Consider the following 23,039-nt stretch of genomic DNA (forward strand, 5'->3'; position numbering starts at 1 on the left):
GTGCAAATATAGAATGAATAAGTACAAAATGTGCTATACATTATAATAGGTGAAAAAAGGGTCAACAACAAATCCCCTCTATCATTTGATATACGTTTATATATGATACTTATGCTTAATTTAGATTTTATTTTATTTTAGGGGTGTTAAAAACTAAGGCACATCACCTAAAAATCTGGCCTTTAATAATGACACAAACAAAATATAGTATGACAGAGCCTTAATCACAGATAAAACAATTCATCACAATACACCTGACATCACTTTTATTGACAAATGCAATAAGATCATTTATATAATAAACATCTCCATTCCAAACACTAACATGAAAAATGCTCATACTGAAAAAAACCAAGTATATCCTATTCGCCCAAGGAATAAGGCACCTGATGGATAGAGTATTTATTGTCTTCTCTTCCACTGGTGTCATACCACATACACTATACAAAAGTCTAGGAATGTTAAACCTTAATAAAAACATATATACATGACACTATAGAATGCCCCAATATTGAACACATCACATTGCTAGAAAGTTTCTACACACACACCAACAACACAAGCTTAATATTTGGATAGCTATGCCTTGACTTTAGTCTGGCATAGAACTTGGTACCAATATCAACTGAGTATGACATTTGCAACATAATAATAAAAAGAACAAACAAGAAGTTGCAGTAGAGTTTGTTTAAAATAAAAGTATTAAAAGTCATTTTTTATCTTTAGCAAAAATAATAAAACAATAGTTAATCCTTCTAATAAATAAGAAAATTTTAGCTTCACAAATATGAAAGAAGGGTTGATATTACCAAATCATTAATATATGTACATATGGAGCTTCTGCTGTACTGGATTGAATACTATTTAATAAAAATATATTTTTGGATTTTGTAGATGTTTGAATAATATATTAAAAAGATTCTTGCCTGTATTATTATTTAATTACAAAACACTACTTAGTGACATATGACTAATGAACAGGCTTATTACATACACAGTCTATTTAATTAACTTATCCCAAAATGCATTTTGGTCTTACTGGTCCTTATCATTGGGTGACATACAAAAGAGAATCTACAGTGACAATTTGTCAACATTACCATATACATTAATACTGCAATTATTACAAGTTATTACATACACATTATTAATAGGATTCTAATATTATCAACAAAATTAAGACAGTAACAATAGTAAAGAAGTCACAGTAAAAACCTTGTGAATAGTCTCTGTCTTCTTTATGGTAGTAGTAATTTCCTATTCTCCTGTCTCCACCACATCTGTAGAGTATGCTTGATATTTACAGTAGAGCATTGATTATCTGAACACCAATCAACCGAAACATTGGTTAACCGAAAGTGTTCCAGTCGGACTGTGCTGGGATGAGTGTTGTGCTTAATCAAACATTTTTGATACTAGATTAACTTCTAAAGTATAATTTTTAACAATACAATAGCCATGATTATTATTATAAAAATTTTTGTTAGGTTTAACATTGACGAAAATTCAACACAAAGCGACACACAACAGAGAAAAATTTCAACATGGGATATATTATTATTATTATTATTGGGTCAACCCCAGTCCCCAATTGGTTCAGATAAACGATGCTCTACTGTATTTTCATTTGGATTAATTTGGACACATTTTCCATTATGTTTTTGGATGCTTGTATATATTTAGATCTTGATATACAGATTCAGAGATATAGTACAATTAATATAATCAGCAACATACAACACAATAAAACCACAACATGTTTAAACTTTAAACTTTCTACCTCTAGATTTTACTGCTTGTTTCCAATTGGTAATCACAAGAAAGACATCTGCTGTTAGCTAACCATTACATGTAAATGACATGTGTTCACAAGAAAAAATTACATGACTATGGAATACATAACAATTGAACCGAATTAATTTTTTATGTTTAAAAAGTCATATCACATGTGTATATATATATATATATATATATATATATATATAGATATATATATACATATATACATACATACATATACGTGATATGACTTTTCCCTATACATATAGGGAAACTGATAGAAAATTATATATATATGGATTTTTACAACTAAATTTAAACTTACACACTACTTTTCTTTGTTTAATGTCATATTGTTAGTTTTTGATTCAAAGCTTTTAATTCCTTTATTTATAGTATTTTGATATTCTGGGATCAAAATAATGTATGGTTTTAAGATATTTTTGATTTTTTCAAATGTATTTTTAACATAGGTAATTTTTTAAATTTAATTTCATTACTGTTGATATTAACAGATTAATTTTGATTGTAATTTATTTAGCCATTTCATTAATAGTTGCTTTGGGTAATCATATTTTTAAAATTTATTGATGACTTCCTGTATTTCTTTATAATTGCACTATTAATGTATCTGGAATTGATAAGGGCCAGTAAGGCCAAAATGCCTTTTGGGATAAGTTAATTAAATAGGCTGGATGTGTAATAAGCCTGTTCATTAGTCATGTGTAATTAAGTAGTTTTTTTGTAATGTTTGTATAAGTTTATAATTTCTTCATAAGTGGAAATAAGTCTGATCCTGAAATCAACTCATTAAAAAATATAAGAAAAAGTATAGGTTATTTAAATAAGATTAACAAAAGGACACAATATGAAATATTAAATTTAGAAAGTTAAAAATATTATGATCATATTCAAGAAGTCACTGTTTATTGTTTTTCAATACTTTTCATATTCTTCAGAACTCATAAGACAAGTAAAATATTCATAAAAAGAAAAAAAGAGAAAGACACACAGGAACAGAACAAGATTAAAACATTTAAATTAATTAGACATTTTCAAATTATTAACAATAAAGATTTTAGAACATTAAGTTCAATTTTCTATGGAATGAATGGTGAAGTTTACACTAGTGCATATTTGGTTTTAAAGTTTTAGACAGTAAAGCTAAATTTAATAACATTAAAATATTTTCGTTTATTCATTCTTTTATATAACTTTTATAAATATATTGTGTCTTAGATTCCTGAAGCTTGGTCAATAAAACCCAAAAAGGTATTGACAATAAATGATAGCAACTCATTGAGAAAAGATTTATCGCTTTTGACTTTTAAATACAATTGAGAAAGTAGATGGAAAATCTGATGAAATAATTATTTATCAGAATCAGAATTAGATATATACAGAGTAATGAAAATAATGAGTCAAATAAATATTTGCATTAGTACATAAAAATTCGTAATATAAAGAGAAAAATCCTCAAACTTATTTTGAGGAATTTATTGCAAAATATATTTGAATGTTCAATGAAGGTTTAGTTGTAACATCAAATATAATACTGAAGTTAAAATTTCTGATATTTAAATCTTAGAATAATATTAATTCAGCTATTTCATAAATAAATAGATGAATATGAATTTTCTTTTACAAAGTTTAAAAAAAAAGAATGTTTACCTTTTTGTTAATTGCTGCTTGTAATGCAAGTCGTCTTTCAGAATTTTTGTTAGGAGAGGAAACAAATTTTAAAGGGCCTTTTACGTGATCTCGCAATTTGCGAGGAGCATTGGGGTCTACGTCATCGTCGAGATCATCTTCTTCAGTTTTATCACATTCACTACATTGCCTTCAGTAAGAGAAAGGAAAAAAAAATAATGTAATATATAAAATACATATCTTATTTATTAAGATTAGGGTTTCTCATTTCCTGGTCTTTTGTTTGTCCCAGGATTTTGGGAAAAAAAGTGAACTGTTTCCCAAGATCCTGGGATATAATTAATTATTTTTAAAATATAAAAAATCTCTCTAAATCAAACGATATAATTATTTTTCATTTTTAAAAGTAATTTAATACATTCTGCAATTTCCAAAATCATATTAATAATGCTGTGTAAGATATATATTAAAAATTATCTTTGAATTATGTAGAAATTTTCACAAATAGAAAAAATTTTTAAAGTTTACTGGAAACTGTATACAACAACAAAAAACTTTGAATTGAGTTTAAAATTTAAAAAAAAATGAACTTAGATCAAACTTCTAACTTAAAGGTAATTTTTGTTTTTTAGATAAAACAAAAATTTACAATAATATTTTGTATTAAGATTTTGAAAACCAAAGATTCGATCATTCAATCTGGTTATTATTTTAATAATGAAAAGTCCTGCTACTGAAAATGTCCTTTCGAATTCAATGGATGTGGGTAGAATTGTCTTTAATGCATCTAAAAGAAGATAAATTGTTATGTGCTTTTACACCCATAACCTCAAAGACTCAAAGACCGTACTTCCAAATGAAGTTGAACCGATTCTTCTGCATCAAACAAGAAAAGAAAAGCTTTATCTTTTGAATGTAAAGATAACAGTATTAAAGACTTTGATACAAAAATAAAAATTTGTGAATTGGCAAAGAAGTTTGATCTACCGGAATTGACAGTCAAAACAATTATAAAAGGTAAAGAAAAAATTCTTGAAGCTGTGAAAACTTGACAAAAGGCTCGAGTTCAATTGAAAAGTGGTTACAAATTTTAGAAAATAGACTCCAACGAAGAGTGCATTTCTTCTACGAAACGAGAAATAAAAAAATTAGCAGCATGCAAGGAAATTTTGTGAGAGAAAAAATCTTTGAGCCGTCAGACGAATTTGTTAGATTTTATGAAGCCTTCTGCATCAAAATAACTTTGGTTTACAATTTTAATAATATAATTTGTTATACATATGTATTATCTAAGATTTTATTAAACATTTTTTTTCTAAATTATTGTTTTCTTTAGCCTCCGGAACCAATTAAAAATAATTTGTATGTATTTATATGCGAAATTATACCCTGACTTACACGGTTATCGCTTGGTTCCACCTATCACGTAAGTTCGGGGTATTACTGTATAGTATAAAAATGAATGGGCTATGAAAAATATACAGTACCCTACAATTTAAAAATTTTTTACTCAATGAAGACCAATGTGAATTTTTAGCACCTAGTAGTTTTGCTTGATTTCAGCATACTGCATACCCACAATTTAAATTTCTTTTTGCACCCTAAAATCCTATTCTTAATTACCGTATTTTATGGACTATAAGATGCACTTTTTTCTTCGAAAAAATTGCCTCCAAAATTCAGATGCGTCTTATAGTCCGTAAAATACGATATTACCTTCCAGCAAATAATTATTTTTAAACTTTTTTCAAACTATCAGCATGTGGCTGATATCAGCTGTGACAGTTGTGTACAATGACTAATAGTACACAACTGTCATCAGTTATTAGTTTTAAGAACTTTATTTGTAATTATTGTTTTCAGTATAGCAATTAAATTGCTAATGTTGGTTACTTCAACTATATGCTGAATGAATTGCTGTTAACTAACAAGAATAATATTTAAAAAATGTCATTTTATGATTTATTAACAGCAAATAGGAAAATAAATTGTATGCATTATGTATCTTGCATTTGACAATGTAAATGACTAATTTTTGTTAGATTTCAAAACTTTTCTGTGATCAGATCCTATTTATGGAAATACAATGGTACCTCATACTTTGAATGACTTAACTCTGAAGCATTTAAAGTTTAAACATTAAAAATTCATTTTAGAGTTAAAATGATGGTTTGAAGTTTGAACAGCATACAGTGAAAAAATACACATGAAACATAAATGCAATCTGTTGTGCTTTCAGTGCATTTTTTGTTTTATTTTTGACATGTTTGATTATATATATATTGTTTATTATTTATTACTTTTTAACAATTTCTTCATCGACAGTTTTTGGATGCCCATACATTTTGTATCTTTTAATTCAAAATTTCCTAAATGGAACTTTTTAAATGACATTTGATATGTTTGAAGTTTAGAAAGATCTTCCCCATACCCATTACAAGTTTTTTTTTTCCGTTTATATGGTTTTTATAGCCTTTCTGAAACTCAAAGTCTGATGCACTTTTCATCTGAAACCATTTAAATTTAATTTTTTTCAAACAAAATATGAAGTTTAAAATAAGCTTCTAAACAAATAATGCAACCTCAAATTAGTTATAATGTTTTAAACTTCAAAACTTTAACATATATATGTGATTCAATTATAAAACATCAGCTGTACAAATATGCAAAAACTCTGTTCAACCCAATATAACCTTTACTTATTAACCATGCCACCTGAAAAATGGGTGGAAGCAACAAAGTCTATGAGGAAGGTTATAGTATAGATATGTGGTTCTCAATCCGTGGTTCACAAAAAAAAAAAAAAAAAAACAAATCAATACAATGTAAAATAATTTTTGTATGGGAATGTAATCAGCAAACACCAATGACATCATATACTAGACTGAGTGCACTCTTGATTTCAAAAAGGTTTGCCATCCCTGCTTTAAAGCTGATGTATTGAAGTGTTCCGTGAAAAAAAATGTCAAAGTTTAGTGTTCCCAGATTTCAAAAAGATTGAGAACCACAGGTATAAATGATTGACACGAAAAAGGAACTTATTGCATGAAAGTGGTGTGTGTAGTGGATATGGAACGATGTTTCAGACGCAAAATTGACAGTGTGACCAGTAAATGAGATTTTCATTTTACTGTACAGTATTTACATATTTTATTTATTGTTTTAATTTTTTAATTTATTATTAGAGCCTTTAATTACATGTTATTTTTACCTTAAATTACATGTATTTGCTGTTTTGAGTTAAATTTATCAAAATGAGTATTGTTTTTAGTCTGGGAATGGATTAATTCACTTTCCACTATTTCTAATGGAAAAAATTGATTTGGACTTCAAACAATTCACAATTTGAATGACCATCTAAAATGAATAGAATTCAAAGTATGAGGCACCACTATAATTAAAATTTAAATATGTGTATAATCTGTTCTCACCAATAGTGTGTAAATGTAGTTGTATGTTATTCTTTATTGCAAAATGAAACATGTACAATACATAAAAATAACAATTTTTTTTCAGTACATTAATTCTTAGAACAGTCTACAGTTACACATATTGCCACCTAATGATAAAGTTAATGCTTAAACAAATTTAGTTAATTTAATTAAAATTTGATAGTATGAGAAAAATAGAACCTGGAAAATTCCTTTACAGTGTTATATTTCCTCTGGACTTTTTGCTATTACATAAATTTTAGTAGCCAGTAATCCAGAATAATGCATATGTGAAAGTTAACATTTTGTTTTAGAAATTGAATTTAAAATGTGAGTACTATTTATTAAAAATTTACTATTTTATAAATAGATTTATTTAGCAGTTTACAAATATATAAAAAATTAAAACTGAATCTGAATATAGATACAATTTTAATAGCTAAATTTAACATTTTAAAATAATAACTGATGAAAAATTTATTCAAAACTAAAATTTTTTCAATTGTTTCAATACATTTAATGAGATAAATAAACAATATGAAGTTTAAAAACAATAACTAATAGTGAATTCTTTAAAATGTATTTTAAAATTTTTTCAGAATTTAAACAAATGTTAAAAAAATACATTTCGATATTTTACATCAACATAAGGCTGTCGTCAATTTATATGATATGATTTAAAAATTAATACTGACATGAAAGCACTGATCAGAAATGATACTTAAACCCTCCACCATGGAACAACAGTCCCGATAACAGTCTGAAAAATAATGTTGCAGTTTAGGCTTAAATTTAGCTAATAATTTGGGTTTTAGTTATATATATATATTACAGGGTGACAATAACCCTGTATATAATGTAAAGAATGGTGTTGTTTGAAGTCTGAAAAAAAAAACGTATTGTCATTGGTAATACTATATATGCATAGTTTCAACTAGATATGAAATTGGGTGAAAATGAAGTTATTTTTTCAACAGAGATTATGTTAATAGAGTATATAAAAAACACAAACCAGAGTATTCGCCACACAAGTAACATTCAGTCATTTTTTGCATTTAAAATGTCAAAAGCTAGAAATGCATGGTTTGCTGATTTAAGAGTCAGATTCTATGGCACTAGGAGTGGGTTAAGTTAACTATTTGACATCTGCATATATCAATCCCATGTAAAAACGAGACCCTACTGTATATTCTTAAAATTTAGACAGGTGACCATTCAAATCTAATGCTTTACCCATCTAACAAGATTTCCTGTATTAAAGCCACAACAACTGCTGTATAATATTGGTGTGGCATTATTGTAATGAATAATCAGGTTTTGAAAAATGTTTATATCTCCTGTATTATGACTAAAGATATTTACATGCATTTTACACTGCATGGCACTATCCAAACATAAAATTTTATTCAACTACAGCATCCACACTACAGTTCTTTGAGAAATGCTGGTACTTTAATGTTTGTAAAATACTAGCCAAAATTTTTAAAAATTCTTTTAACTTAAAGCTTATATCAGTAATTTTATTTTTTAAAAAAGAAAAACATTTATACTAAAACATACCATCCTTGAGATTTAGTCTTTTTTGGCATTCTACTTAGAGGAGGGTCCAAACAAGCAAGATGATAATGCAATTGACAACTATCACATTTTGCAAGTTGATGTTGATCGTGTGATTTATGACAAATTCCACATCTAAACAAAACAAGATAAAATTTATATACATATACAATATTAAATCTATTGGGTTGTTCGGAAAGTTTGTAGCAATTTTTAAGAGAAATAAAAGAAATTGTTTTAATACTAAAAATATACTTTTATTCCATTATGTATGCGCCATTGTTTTTAATGACATGTTGCCATCTATGGGGCAGCTTCGTGATACCCTCTTCGTAGAACTTTCCAGTTTTTCCCGCGAAAAACTGATCTACGTGGTTTTTGCAAGCTTCCAAAGTATCAAAGTTTTTATCATGAAGGGAATTTTGTAGAGAACGGAACAAGTAGTAGTCCGACGGGGCAAGGTCGGGTGAGTAAGGGGGTGGGGTAAAACATCCCAGCCTAGTTCCAATAATTTTTGGCGTGTTCGTAAAGACGTGTGAGGTCTGGCATCATCTTGGTGAAACACAATGCCTTTTCTATTGGCCAGTTCTGGACGTTTTTCTTTAATTGCCATGTTCAGCTTATCCAATTGGGAACAATACTTATCAGAATCAATTGTTTGATTCTGTGGAAGCAGCTCGTAGTACAGGATTCCTTTCCAATCCCACCAGACAGTGAGCATGACCTTCTTTGGATGAAGACCGGCCTTTGGAGTTTTTAATGGCGATTCATTTTTCTTACCCCACGATCGTTTTCGGCTGATGTTGTTATAAATGATCCACTTTTCATCACCTGTCACTAAACGCTTCAGAAAAGGGTCATTTTCATTTCGTCTTTCAAGAGAATCACAAATGGAGATGCAATCCAGTAAGTTTTTTTCCATTAAGTCGTGAGGTATCCAAATGTCATAACGATTCATGTATCCGAGCTTCTTTAGATGTTGAAATACAGTACTGTTTGATGACTTCACTATGTCTGCAATCTCTCGAGTTGTGTAATGAGGGTTTTCATCCAATAATGCTTTGATCTGGTCCTCTTCAATAACAGGAGGTCTTCCTGAGCGAGGAGCATCTTCAAGGCTGAGATTACCCGTTTTAAATTTTGCAAACCACTTTCGAACAGTTGATTCTGATACAGCACTCCCACCATAAACATCACATATCTTTTTTTGCTGTTTGTACAGCATTTTTGCCTTTACGAAAAAAGAAAAGAAACAAGTGTCGATAATGCACGTTGTTCGCATCCATTTTTTGCAATGAGACAAATTAAATGCTATTTGAATAATCTTAACGGTTTTTTTTTGTAACGGACGCGTCTCAAGGTCATTTATCATAATATTCATTGGTTTGTACAATTCTAATCATTTTTGCATCAATCGGTGTCTCAACTGTCGGCTATCATAAATCGCTACGAACTTTCCGAACAACCCAATAAAATATATACATATTATATAAAATTTTTATTTACTAGAATATCATGTGTTCATCTACAGCAGGGATTCCCAATCTTTTATATATATATATATATATATAAAAATGTATATGCTATAGCCTATTACATAATTTTTAAAAACATCTTCCTACATTTATTTAAGAGCCAAAATGTGAAAAATTTTGATATTTTAAAATAAATTTTTTATATTTGCAAAGTTATATCAATTCCCTCAAACTTTCATTGACCCATAAGGGGTCAATATAAACTCCATTGGGAAACCCTGAACTACATTATATGAGAAAACTAATATCACAAATAACTGGAACGATACTAACAAATTTAACACCTAAACACTCCTTCCAGCAGAAATAGACTTTAATGCTCTAACGTTTTTGGTTGTACGTTCCTGAAGAAGGCCTCTAAATGACGCCGAAAACGTTAGAGCATTACAGTCTATTTCTGCTGGAAGGTGTGTTTAGATGTTAAATTTGCTATATTATATGATTATGCACTTTAAAAGTATACTCATTTATATATATTTTTTTTTCGTTAAAATATGAATTAAAAACAAAAAAATTACAAAAATGATAACAACAACAAAACTGATAGCAGTGAACTGCCATGTCCTAGTACTGCTTATATATATCATATCATAATTTAAATTCTACCAGAGGTTGACAATCAGGAGAGATGACAGTTGTTGAACAAAGAATTTAATCAATTCTTCATGCTCTATGGACATGAAAAATGCTAAGATGGCCACAAATATGCTAAGAAATTCAATCTCAAACTTTTCAAACTATTGGGTGATCATATCTACTCTGTGGATTAGTGTATCATCATCCTAAAAGACAGCTTCTTTTTTTTTACAAAAACATAACATTTGATAAATAACTGTCATTCAACACTTAAATGGCAATTGATATCACTTTCTTTTGGAATGAATGCATCAAATTATTAAATTATAGCAAAGAAAAAAAAATTCCAACATCACACAATTGTCAGTATTTCTGACAATTGGAACCAAGGAATCATCACTTGGCACCAAACATGCACACAACTATTTGCTAAAATAAATGAATGATTATTAGATTAAAACATTCTTTCATTGCTCAACACTCCATTTTGTTTACTGCACTAATAGACATGATGATTGGTTTTATGAAGTGACTATGCTATGGAGTTCTCAATATACTGGTTTTGATGAAATAAGCTCTTGTATTTTGTGTTGAAATTTATACAAAATTGATCAGTTGCTGTTTACCATTCTTCGTTTGCACACTGCACTAAAGCTTGATAATCTCAATTCTGGAGTATGTATTTTAAATTACTATAATTTATTGAAAATGTTCTCATATGATATTCTTTGCAGACACAATCATGGCCACTGTTACTCATAAAACATTTACAAATTCAATTACCTCAGTAACTGAATATATTCCCATTAATTATTCGCCCTTAAAAATCACTAAGATCTCTTGACAGCATAGCAGTACAGTAAGTCTGGCATCATATTTCAATTATTATAAACAAAAAACTTTTTTCTGAAAGTCAAAATTTATCAGTGTAAAGAGAACTATTTTTAGCCTATTGCAGGTCAACATTACATTGTAGATTCAATGTTAAAACAAATGGATCATCAGCTATGAACTTATTACAAAATCAAATAATTAATCAGCACTCTTGAAATTAAGTTTTAAAATTGTTTTCTTATTTCTACTTTCATTTCAAATGTAATTATTATTCTTTGATCTATAATTGTCAGTTTATAATTATCATACTAGACACATTATGTGACTGTCATATCATGGTAGAATCGAAGCAGAGCATTGTGCATGTATCATCAGACGAAAATAGTTGCTGGCCACACAAGAAGGCAGCCCTTAAACTTGTCAGCCATGTAAAGGCAATCCTTACATTCACTTGGAATTGATTGCTCTGTTCTTGCATTTGTTTGTTTTTGGTGTCCATTTTCTCTTAGGCACTCACAGCTGGGGTTCAAAAAACCAGTATTGCATCTTTAAAACAGTCATGAACCCCCATTTTTTATTATTACATTTTTGGATCTCTCAATAAAATTAATAGAAACTGGCAAAGTTTCATCAAAATCAGCACATAAGATTTTGAGAATGAACTCAAATTCTATAAGCCATACAGAAGAGACTTCACTTAAAACTTATTACTTATATGTATTCAAATAATTGAGGAAAAGTACTGGAATTCTTATACTAAAAATAAGGCAACAGAAGAACGAAGAGTATTTTTTAAGTAAAGTCTGATTTTTCATAAAAAGAAAAATACTGTAAATATCATTAAAATATATTTTTTCCCCATATTCTACATACTTTTATCTACTTTTCTACATAATTTCCATTTTTGTTCAAACATTTGTCATAGTGCTCAAAAATTTTTTAAATTCCAACTTCAAAGAAATCTGCCGCCTGCCACCGGAAGATATTAGGCCACGCTGCTTGTCTTGTATGGCATGGCAGAGTTTTCTCAAGGTCACACAATAAGCATCAGAATTGATTGTTGTGCCTCTTTGCATAAAATCCACTAACAAAGTCCCTTTCCTGTTCCAAAAGGCAATTACCATGATCTTTTGTGCTGAAATCAAATAACAGATCGTATCTTACAGTCAATGGGAGACTCAATTTTCATAAACATTATAAACTTTTACAGCTCAGCACAGAGACAGACGATACGGCTGAAAATGGCATCCAAATACATGCAAAGCATACTGAAAGCAGATGCTCATGCACACTGCTGCAATTGCATGCCATTCTCACTCTCATTCACAAATGGACCTTATTTAAGAAATAGCCCTCGTATTTTCTAAAATGCAGATTTAACTGCAGAAATGCAAGTTAATTTGGGTCATTTGTAAATGAAAAACATGGCCTTTGCAAATGCACAATCCCCAAAACTCAATTCCAATGTAAAGATATTTCCAAATTTTTGTGAATATTTTCAAAATTACATAGCTCAGAACAAACTGATTAGATGATTTACATAAATTTCCAATTAATTTTTCAACAAATATTGAATTGATTTAATAAAGTATGGATTAAATTTTTTAACTATTTAGCATTTTCTGCTAATTACATTACTACCATCATTACATTACTACTAAGTTTTAGAATGAACTAAAAATAATTAAATGAATAATTGAAATGCAACAGAATACAATGTTAAATAGGTTACAAACAAATGAAACACTAAAAACAAAAATATTTTATACATGTTTTCTGAAAATAAATTTCATTATAAATTGTAATATGAAGGTAAATAACTTTCTGTATGTGGAAAACTAAATTATTTGATATCATTTTTCCAACTACGCATCATCTTTCCAATTTTTGTAATAAGAAACGTTGTTGCCAAAAATTAGGGTGCAGAAAAACTGGGAACTGAAGGGACAGTTCTGATAAAGCAATGCATATTTCAAAAATGCAGTCATGCTTCTGTTCAGTCAAGATGTGCAGCACCCACTTTCAAACTTGATGCTTAGCTGCTTCAGTGCCTCACAAACTGTTAGCTTCTGAACTGGATTTCACTGTCATCTCCTGTATCATTAGGGAATCCTCAGCTATCAGCTGCTTTACCAGATTATCATCAATCTCCTGTGGTCATCCAGAATGCAACTTGTCTTTGGTGCAGTAGTCTCTAGACCTAAACTCAGTGAACCAATTTCTGACAGTGCAACACTCAGATGGTCCAGTGCTACCATAAATTTTTGCCATCAATTTGATGGCTTGCATCACAGAGGATTTAAGTCAAAACTTTCAGACATCATTGATCATTTCTTTTTATTTTTTCCAACATTTTTGCAATGTTTTAAAATTCACAGACTCAAAATACAGTTTTGTTACACCTCTTTCAAAAGTTTGTTTGAAGCTATACACTTTTTCTAAATGTATTCTTTTTATGGAAATGACTTTCTGATTAATGTGATATTAAGATAATTGAAATCACTGTTCTTAAATTTGACAAAATTTAAAAATTTTGTATTATGTCCTAACTATACTGGTGTGCAAAACTTAAGTAACAATGTAATTTTTAAGCAGACAGCCAAGAAATTGTACAAAAGTGCTTCTTGTGATCAATACAATAAATACCCAATTCAGTAGAAATGTGATTCATACTTAAGAAGACATCACAGGTGATGTGAGGGCTTGCAGAAAGTGTGCAGTCAATGCACACAGTGCAAGACTACAATAACGAGGAAGCTTTGATTCCATACTGTATGCATTCTATTTATTTTTGTGCTAGTATTCTTCATTTTTTAAGTACAAAATACTGTCTCTGTATTCTGAATTTCATGCCTTTCAAGTGATTTCTTGCAAAGTTACAGCAAAAAACAATTATTGCTTAAGTTTTGTACATCACTGTAGTTGAATAATTGTAGAATTCTGATCATCTAACATTTCAAATGAAGATAGAAGTAATTAAGTTCTATTAGAGATATTTTTAAATTTCTTTTTCCATTTTAAACCTAAACTGTTATGGACTTCAAGGAATCAATTCAACTACTTCTTCAAAATCTTTTACATTCTTTAGAATTCAACCCCAGGAACCATAATACAATTCAATAAACTCTACTGACAACAAAATGGGGAGGAGAGAGAGAGAGAGAGAGAGAGAAAAGATTTGTTAATTAGAACTAATTGAACTTTACTAAAATTAAAAAATAGATATTCAGATGTTATACAAATTTTAAAAACACAATATTTTTAATTGATAAAACTTTTTTCTGTTAATTAAGTTTATTGAACTGTATTGTGTTTCCTGGAGTTGGGTTTTAAATAATTTTAAAAATAAATAGTTGAAATGACTTTTTGAAGGAAAGGTGTGATCCAGGATTTAGGAAAAACTTTAAACTAACTGCTGCTTACATTTCTTTTTAACAAGCAAAATAAATATCTCCAGTATTGACTAAGTCTAAATAATCATTTTTGGCAGTAATTTTATATACACCAGGCATTTTTTACTCATCTATTGGAATTTTGCTATTTCCAATTAAAAGATATACTGTTAAGTTGCAAAGATATGTATATTTTTGTTTTTTTACAAACAAGAACAAAGTACAGTAGAGCATCCATTATCCAACTCAATTGGGGACTGGAGTTGGTTGGATAACTGAAAAAACGGATAACCAAAAAGTATGAAAAAATACATTATTAGTACACTCAAACCTGTTTTTGTGTGGTGGATAGGGACCACATAAAAGAAAACGCATAAAAAAAAAAAAGACAAACACGAAACTTCACAAGTAGCTATAAAAAATAGTTTTCGCAACACAATTAAAAAGTATTTTTTTTATAGGATGAATAGGGACTGCATAAAAAAAAGTCTCACGTAGAAAATAACTCAAAACCGTACGAAATAACTAGGAATTGCTTTTTTAACTCCTTGGGCCTTTTTCTGCAATCCCTAATAGGAAAAAAATCCTCTAAAAATTTTATTTTTTATATTAATTAATTATTTCCACTTAAATACGAATAAAACATTAAAAAGTTAAAAATAATGGTTAAAAATGATTTTATTTAATAAGTATAGCTGCAGGAAGTGTTATTCTTTCATTTAACAAGGCCTGAAATTTCACACCTGCAGTCTAAAGCTGGAAGGGAGCTAACTTACTGCATCTGTTCAAATATAACACAATATTTCTGATTTTTATGCTATTAAAATACAAACCAAAAAACGTACGAGAAAAAAATTTTACTGAATAAAAAATGAAAAAAACCTGATGATGTCATAGAAAACATCCAATAGAGTTTTAAAAAAATTTACAGAAGTCAATTATGTTCCAATTTGATTGAAATTTTCATATACTGCACAAAAAAAAAAAAAAATCACACAAAAACAGCTTTGAGTGTACAGTATATTAGTATATCCCATGTAATTAGTATATAAAAGCCTTTATTTGGCATGGAAGATTATACTAGTATATCACTATTAACCTACTTCGAATTGTATTTCATTGATGTTAAGCCTAACAAAATTTTTTAAAAATAATAATTGTCGCTATTGTATCGTAAAAAATTATTGGGTTGTTCAGAAAGTTCGTAGCGATTTTTAAGAGAAATAAAAGAAATTGTTTTAATACTAAAAATATACTTTTATTCCATTATGTATGCGCCATTGTTTTTAATGACGTGTTGCCATCTATGGGGCAGCTTCGTGATACCCTCTTCGTAGAACTTTCCAGTTTTTTCCGCGAAAAACTGATCCACATGGTTTTTGCAAGCTTCCAAAGTATCAAAGTTTTTATCATGAAGGGAATTTTGTAGAGAACGGAACAAATGGTAGTCCGACGGGGCAAGGTCGGGTGAGTAAGGGGGTGGGGTAAAACATCCCAGCCTAGTTCCAATAATTTTTGGCGTGTTCGTAAAGACGTGTGAGGTCTGGCATCATCTTGGTGAAACACAATGCCTTTTCTATTGGCCAGTTCTGGACGTTTTTCTTTAATTGCCATGTTCAGCTTATCCAATTGGGAACAATACTTATCAGAATCAATTGTTTGATTCTGTGGAAGCAGCTCGTAGTACAGGATTCCTTTCCAATCCCACCAGACAGTGAGCATGATCTTCTTTGGATGAAAACCGGCCTTTGGAGTTTTTAATGGTGATTCATTTTTCTTACCCCACGATCGTTTTCGGCTGATGTTGTTATAAATGATCCACTTTTCATCACCTGTCACTAAACGCTTCAGAAAAGGGTCATTTTCATTTCGTCTTTCAAGAGAATAACAAATGGAGATGCAATCCAGTAAGTTTTTTTCCGTTAAGTCGTGAGGTATCCAAATGTCATAACGATTCACGTATCCGAGCTTCTTTAGATGTTGAAATACAGTACTGTTTGATGACTTCACTATGTCTGCAATCTCTCGAGTTGTGTAATGAGGGTTTTCATCCAATAATGCTTTGATCTGGTCCTCTTCAATAACAGGAGGTCTTCCTGAGCGAGGAGCATCTTCAAGGCTGAGATCACCCGTTTTAAATTTTGCAAACCACTTTCGAACAGTTGATTCTGATACAGCACTCCCACCATAAACATCACATATCTTTTTTGCTGTTTGTACAGCATTTTTGCCTTTACGAAAAAAGAAAAGAAACAAGTGTCGATAATGCATGTTGTTCGCATCCATTTTTTGCAATGAGACAAATTAAATGCTATTTGAATAATCTTAACGGTTTTTTTTTGTAACAGACGCGTCTCAAGGTCATTTATCATAATATTCATTGGTTTGTACAATTCTAATCATTTTGCATCAATCGGTATCTCAACTGTCGGCTATCAAAAATCGCTACGAACTTTCCGAACAACCCAATATTTCTTTATTTTGCACAAAATAAATACAGTACTGTACATCGCAACAACGCGTTTACGTTTAGTCACCATTGTGAATGGTACAACAACTACAGCATGACCTGTTACAAGTGTGAAATTCACAGAACCAAAATTTACATCTCCAATGAAAATGGATTCCGATTCAGCACAACACACAGTCCTCAGAAAAATCCACACAAAACAAACAACCACTCATAATTAAAAAATTAAGCCTCATTTAAATACTGGCCTCCCTTGCATAGTCAAGCTAGTGTTGTCAGCTAAAACACGCAAAAATTTAACAAAAATAATATTAAAGTAGCCAAGACATAGCCAAATATTGTAGTGCCACATCACTAGTGGACATTTGAATTTGCCGACTAGAACGCAATTGGTTAACTGATGTGATGGTTGATCGGGGGTCAGATAATCAATGCTCTACTGTATTATGTTTTATTTGTTTTTTCTACTTCATATTTTTAACAAATCTTTTGTGTAACTGTAATTTGGGGATTTTTAAAGCCATTTGTTCTGCTATAAAGGTTATTTAATCTAGTTCCTTAATAGTAACACAAATGCTACATGAGTTTGTTAGGATCCTTTTGATAAGCAATCTAAAAACAACTAATATAAACATAAGCAAAATCAACATTGTAAATTTCTGCTGATATATGACACAGTCCCTGAATTTTTAGATCCTATCTAAGTCCAGACTGTTAGATTACAATTCTGAAACATATCTTCCTCTAATTTAAGCACCCTTGCAACAAAATATTTCTATCAGCAGCTGTATAGTCATTAAGAACTTTTGGAACCTATTCCTTGCAATATCCATCAGTTCAACCTCCATTGCATTCTTCACTTCTGCAAAAACAGAAGTCACAGGAAACAGGTTCAGGTGAGTATGTTAGATGTGGAAAGACAACAGTTCTTTAACAAAAAATTTAATTCCATTCTTGTTGAACCTAATGAATTACTTCCTATTTCATGGTCTGGGTAACTTAAATACTGATTCCTCTAGTTGCAATTACATTCTCAACAGTATCCAGGTCCAATTAATGTACATGATGCATCTAGGAAGAAAGTTTTTTGACTGGCTTGATGAAATCCTTAGCTGAATGCATGGTTACACCATTTGCATAAGAGTAAGGTGACCAGATTTGAACATTTGTGATGCAGGACAAAATTAACATGGGGGAGTGGTTGTCTTGTTTAAAAAAATTGTTCTAGAGCAACAAAAATTTTATTATCAAACAATGCAAAAATTGTATTGTATTATATTTTTTAAAATTTTAACTTATGTAAAATTTACAAATATAATAAATATAAATATATACTATTATAAATCTTTAAAAATTCTTTATTCTTTAGCATATATTTCTCAGTTGAGTGATTTTTTTTATTAGATTGCTGTAGGTTAAAACATCTTGAACTTTTTTGCAAGAATTTGTTAAATTATATTTCACACATAAGTGTTGAGACTTTGAAAGCCATATTAATTGTGATTTATCAGATGTTCACACTTTATTTACAGTAGAAAAAATGTGTTCAGTCCCTGCATTAGTTCCTGGTAAGGACAGCACATATTCCAAATTTTTTATGCATTACATGTATGAAACACAGTTTCTTTCAAAATGATGAAATATTTCTAACCATTTGTTCTCTGTTGAGATTTTTGATGATGCCCAAGATTTAACCTTTTTCTTCACAATATATATTTCTTAATAATAATACTTTATTAAACAGATCATTTTTGAAAATATTACTATCTGAAAAATGTTGATTAATGTGATCGAATGATTTTTGCACATCTTCCTAATTAAGTTCTTGTTTTAATATAACCCAATGAAAACGTTCAATATCATTATAATGTACCGTCCAGTCTTCTAAATAATCTAAGCAGTTACTATAGAACTTTTTGACGTCATTCATGAAATCTGCACGATTTATTGCACCTTGTTCTTCTAACTGACTTATACTATTAAAATACAGTAAGAATTTTTGTAAAAATTGTAATTGTAAATGATAAAGGGAATGTTTGAAATATGAAGTTCACTGATTATGAGAATATTTTCTATTAGTAAAAAATTAAAAAATATTAAATTACTATAAACAACATTAAGAAACTTCAGCAGTTCAAAATTTAATCAATAAAATATAACCAGGATTAAATGTTGTTTGGAATGTTTATCATCCCATCTTCAGGGCCTTCTCAATACTGTTAACTTCTAAGCATATAGCTTCTGGTAAAAGAAAATTTGCTGAGTTTGGCGTTAAAATAGTTCCTTTAGTATTAACACAAGCACTTTCGACGAGTTTATAATCGTCGAAAGTGTTAATACCAAAGGAACTATTTTAATGCCAAACTCAGCAAATTTTCTTTTACCAGAAGCTATTTAAACCTCGGCATGAGTTTTTAAATTTATTTCTGAGCATATGTTTGAAAGTTAAGAATTTGAGAAGGCCTTGCTCCTAGTTATATTTGATTAAAATTTAGACTCCTAAAATTAAAAGTGTTGTTTATAATAATTTAATATTTATAGAGTTGAACCTGACATCTAGAGAAGAAAAAATATGTAATTATTTATTCAATTAAATTTCTATTATCTAATTTATGACTGAGTTAATCAGAATGCCGGTCTACATTATTGTTATATCTAAACTACAAATGAATATTAATTATAGTAGATTGTTATGTTTCCAGTAATCAGTCAAAACAAACAAAATTTAATTTACTATTTCTTGGAAATTTTTCCAGATGTAAATTACAATTCTAGGATAAGCTTTTCACAATTTATTTTTAAAATTAAAGATTATATTGAGGCAAATATAACAATTTCTATAAAAACTTACTCAAATATCAGTGATGAGGTAGATTCACTTCTTTTACTGCTTCGACTGGGTGATTTAGGACATCGCTTTGGCTTTAAAACTTCAGGTAAAGCATATTTCTGTTAAAGCATAAATTGTTAGGCAACTACAGTACTTAACTTTACTTTAAAAAGAAAAATTCTAATTTACTTTATTTCCAAGATCACAAAATATTTTCCAATATTCCATTCCTCTTTCCTGCATTTGAGTATTTTGTTTTTTTAATTCTTCAAGTTCACTGACTAACTGTAAAAAATGTTTTTATTTAAGTTTGGTCTGGTAAAGTGATGCATAAAATCTATTTAATAATAAACCTTTTCATATTTTTCTCGCAAACTCTGTTCTTGTTCTTGTAGTTGGCTATTTTGTTGTAATAATTCATCCAGTCGTCTTTGCATTGTTATCATCCGGTTATTACGATCTAAAGAATAAAATTTTATTAATATATATTTCAAATAGAAATTATGAGTCAAACTTTTTAATTATTTGAGAATTTTACAAAATAAACACATGTAGTTAACAAAATGTCTATCAAATTTAAACTCCAGATAGTAAGAAACAAAACTACTATAAAAAATTTTCCTTCTTGTTATAAAATTTTAAAAATTAACATATTTGTGACATTGTGTATTACTTATTGGTAATGCATTTGTATCTTTGGTTGAGCACAATGGCTAACATAAGTAGGGCATTTTTGGTAAAATGCAGTGCTACCAAGTTACATTTTTATATTAGGTGTTTCTTTTGGGTTTATTTATATTAAGTTATCATTTACATTATAGGCAGTCCTCAACTTCTGGACAAGTCACTCTTTCTTTAGTAGTACTTTGGTACCTCTATATTTCAGCTCTTCATCCTCTTCACTTATATTACCTGCATTCTGTACATCTCATAGCATACATTATCATCAACACTAATATAATCATTTTCTAGTACATCCTTGCTGCCAATCATTTTCATCCACATTGTATTCCTGTAAATCATTTTCATTCAGAATCTACAGCTGGTTGATGATGATTATTTGCAATTTTCTTCACAAACCGATCTTCCTGAAACAATCTGTTACTGCACTCAGGAAATACATTGTATCTAAACATGATGAGTTTATATGTTTTCACATCCAAATTACATTCCATGCACTGCAGTAATCTCTAAACAAGCTGTTAGCAGTAATAATGTTTTAAAAGTTTTATAACAACTTAATTCATAGGCTGGAGCACTGATGTTTATTATTGTACATAATCCACTTGTAGAGTTTAAAATAGTTGCTATTAAATTTATAATTATTACAGCACATATTTTTGGGTCAAGTCTAATTTTACAGTAATAAGAACACTGATCATTACTGTACTTAAAAAAAAAAAGGAAATAAAGATATTTTGTTAAATAATATGTTTATAAAAAGTGTGATGACTACACTCCTCTAACGTACTGTTACAAATGCTGTGTTATGGCCACTTAGCTAGTAAATGCACAAAAAGCCATTGTATGTGTAACCACAGCTATGAGGTTTGCCATGTATATAGTGAGGAATCATGCTGCATCAACTAGTGAAGGCAAACAACACTTTACCTGATGGGAGTAAACACAAGACTGCATATAATGCTTTCTCTCAACAGTGCTCCATTACCAAAAGAATGAAAATATAAGCTGCCATTAGGACCAGTTATCAATAATACACCCACAAACAACACTAACACAGCTAGCTGTAAGATCATAGAGATTAATGTACAGAAATGCAAAGCTGCCTGCTTCCTCCTCATCCACACATCCACTATGTATGATGAAGAGCCCTATACCATTAATAATAAGTTAGTTGGGTTCAATGACTGGAAAATCTTCCAGCCCAGGACCCTGGCTATTGCACAAGGCTGGTATCATCATAAACAAGAACATTACTGCCTACCTCGTTACCCAACACTAGGGAATTCGATCCTGGCCCTTATTTCTAATCCCAGAATTTTGGGATTATACTTAGTCAATCCTGAGACTATTTCAGTATTGAGGTTTAATAAAAAATAAGAAAATCTTACAGAAATCAGCTGTTTAATCAACAAATCAAAATTTAGACAAAAATCAACGTAATTAAAATTTAGACGAAAATCAACATATTTTACGGTATACACCTAGCTAATCTAATCACTCTAACTAATCAGACTTTGAGTGATTTTAAGTCTGGTTAGTCTGACTGTCTTCATGTTAAAGTTATTCTTTTTCAAGCATCAGTTAGATCTCTCTAAACTTACATAAATTGAAGAAACCTTTATGTAACAAACTATGCAAATAAACGTTAAAAATTAACAAAAATCTCTCTTAACATCAACTAAATAGACAACTTTCATGTAACAACCTAGTAAGTAGGTAGTAAAGTAAGTTTCTTAGCAAAAAGTATTTAAAGATAATATTAATCAGTCACATTTTTCTTAAATATAAAGAAAACTAATCTAATAGGAACATTCTAATTTGAATTGCGAAAATATGATCTGAGAAATAACAATGCATCCAGTGTCTCATCACCAAGTCTGCTTCTGAATTTGTTGCACATATATATGCTGATATATGCTGTTGTGCATATATGCTCTGTCACACACATATATACACACATGTGACAGAGCTGTGGACTGTACATCAATGCTAGATAACAAACACACCTGACACGTGTTACAATTTTGTTTAATCGACTACAGACTGTATTCGATCCTTTGAAGCTCTAAATTTTAATATAGATGAGTTCTCAAGCATATTATTTATGTTCATTATTCAATTTAAATTGGATGCAACAACCAGAGGCTGGTGAGTGCACTCACTTAAGGGTGATGATAGTCCTCCATTGAATGACTTATTAGAATTTTGAAGAGTCATGTTAGAACTCTACAGCCAAGCAAAAGTGCTCTCGACTGCGCCAAAAAATTGATTAGTGCCCACAAAAATTCAAAAATACAAAAA

The 23,039-nt window shown here is 29.6% G+C and overlaps 1 protein-coding gene across 6 annotated transcripts in view; it reads right to left on the minus strand.

Moving 5' to 3' along the window:
- Window positions 1-23,039, minus strand: part of LOC136989415 (PHD finger protein 14) — an 85,173-nt gene that overhangs the window by 16,466 nt on the left and 45,668 nt on the right. For all 6 annotated transcript variants that reach the window (XM_067287541.1, XM_067287545.1, XM_067287544.1 and 3 more), the window contains exons 15-19: window positions 20,408-20,514; window positions 20,244-20,339; window positions 20,076-20,173; window positions 8,421-8,552; window positions 3,451-3,619 (exon numbers count right to left, since the gene is read on the minus strand). In XM_067287541.1, coding sequence (XP_067143642.1) covers window positions 3,451-3,619; window positions 8,421-8,552; window positions 20,076-20,173; window positions 20,244-20,339; window positions 20,408-20,514 — 602 coding nt within the window. The remainder of the gene's footprint in view (window positions 1-3,450; window positions 3,620-8,420; window positions 8,553-20,075; window positions 20,174-20,243; window positions 20,340-20,407; window positions 20,515-23,039) is intronic.

This window comes from Centruroides vittatus, unplaced genomic scaffold (genome assembly GCF_030686945.1).
Source record: "Centruroides vittatus isolate TY-2023 unplaced genomic scaffold, ASM3068694v2 scaffold_520, whole genome shotgun sequence".
NCBI classification, from domain to species: domain Eukaryota; kingdom Metazoa; phylum Arthropoda; class Arachnida; order Scorpiones; family Buthidae; genus Centruroides; species Centruroides vittatus.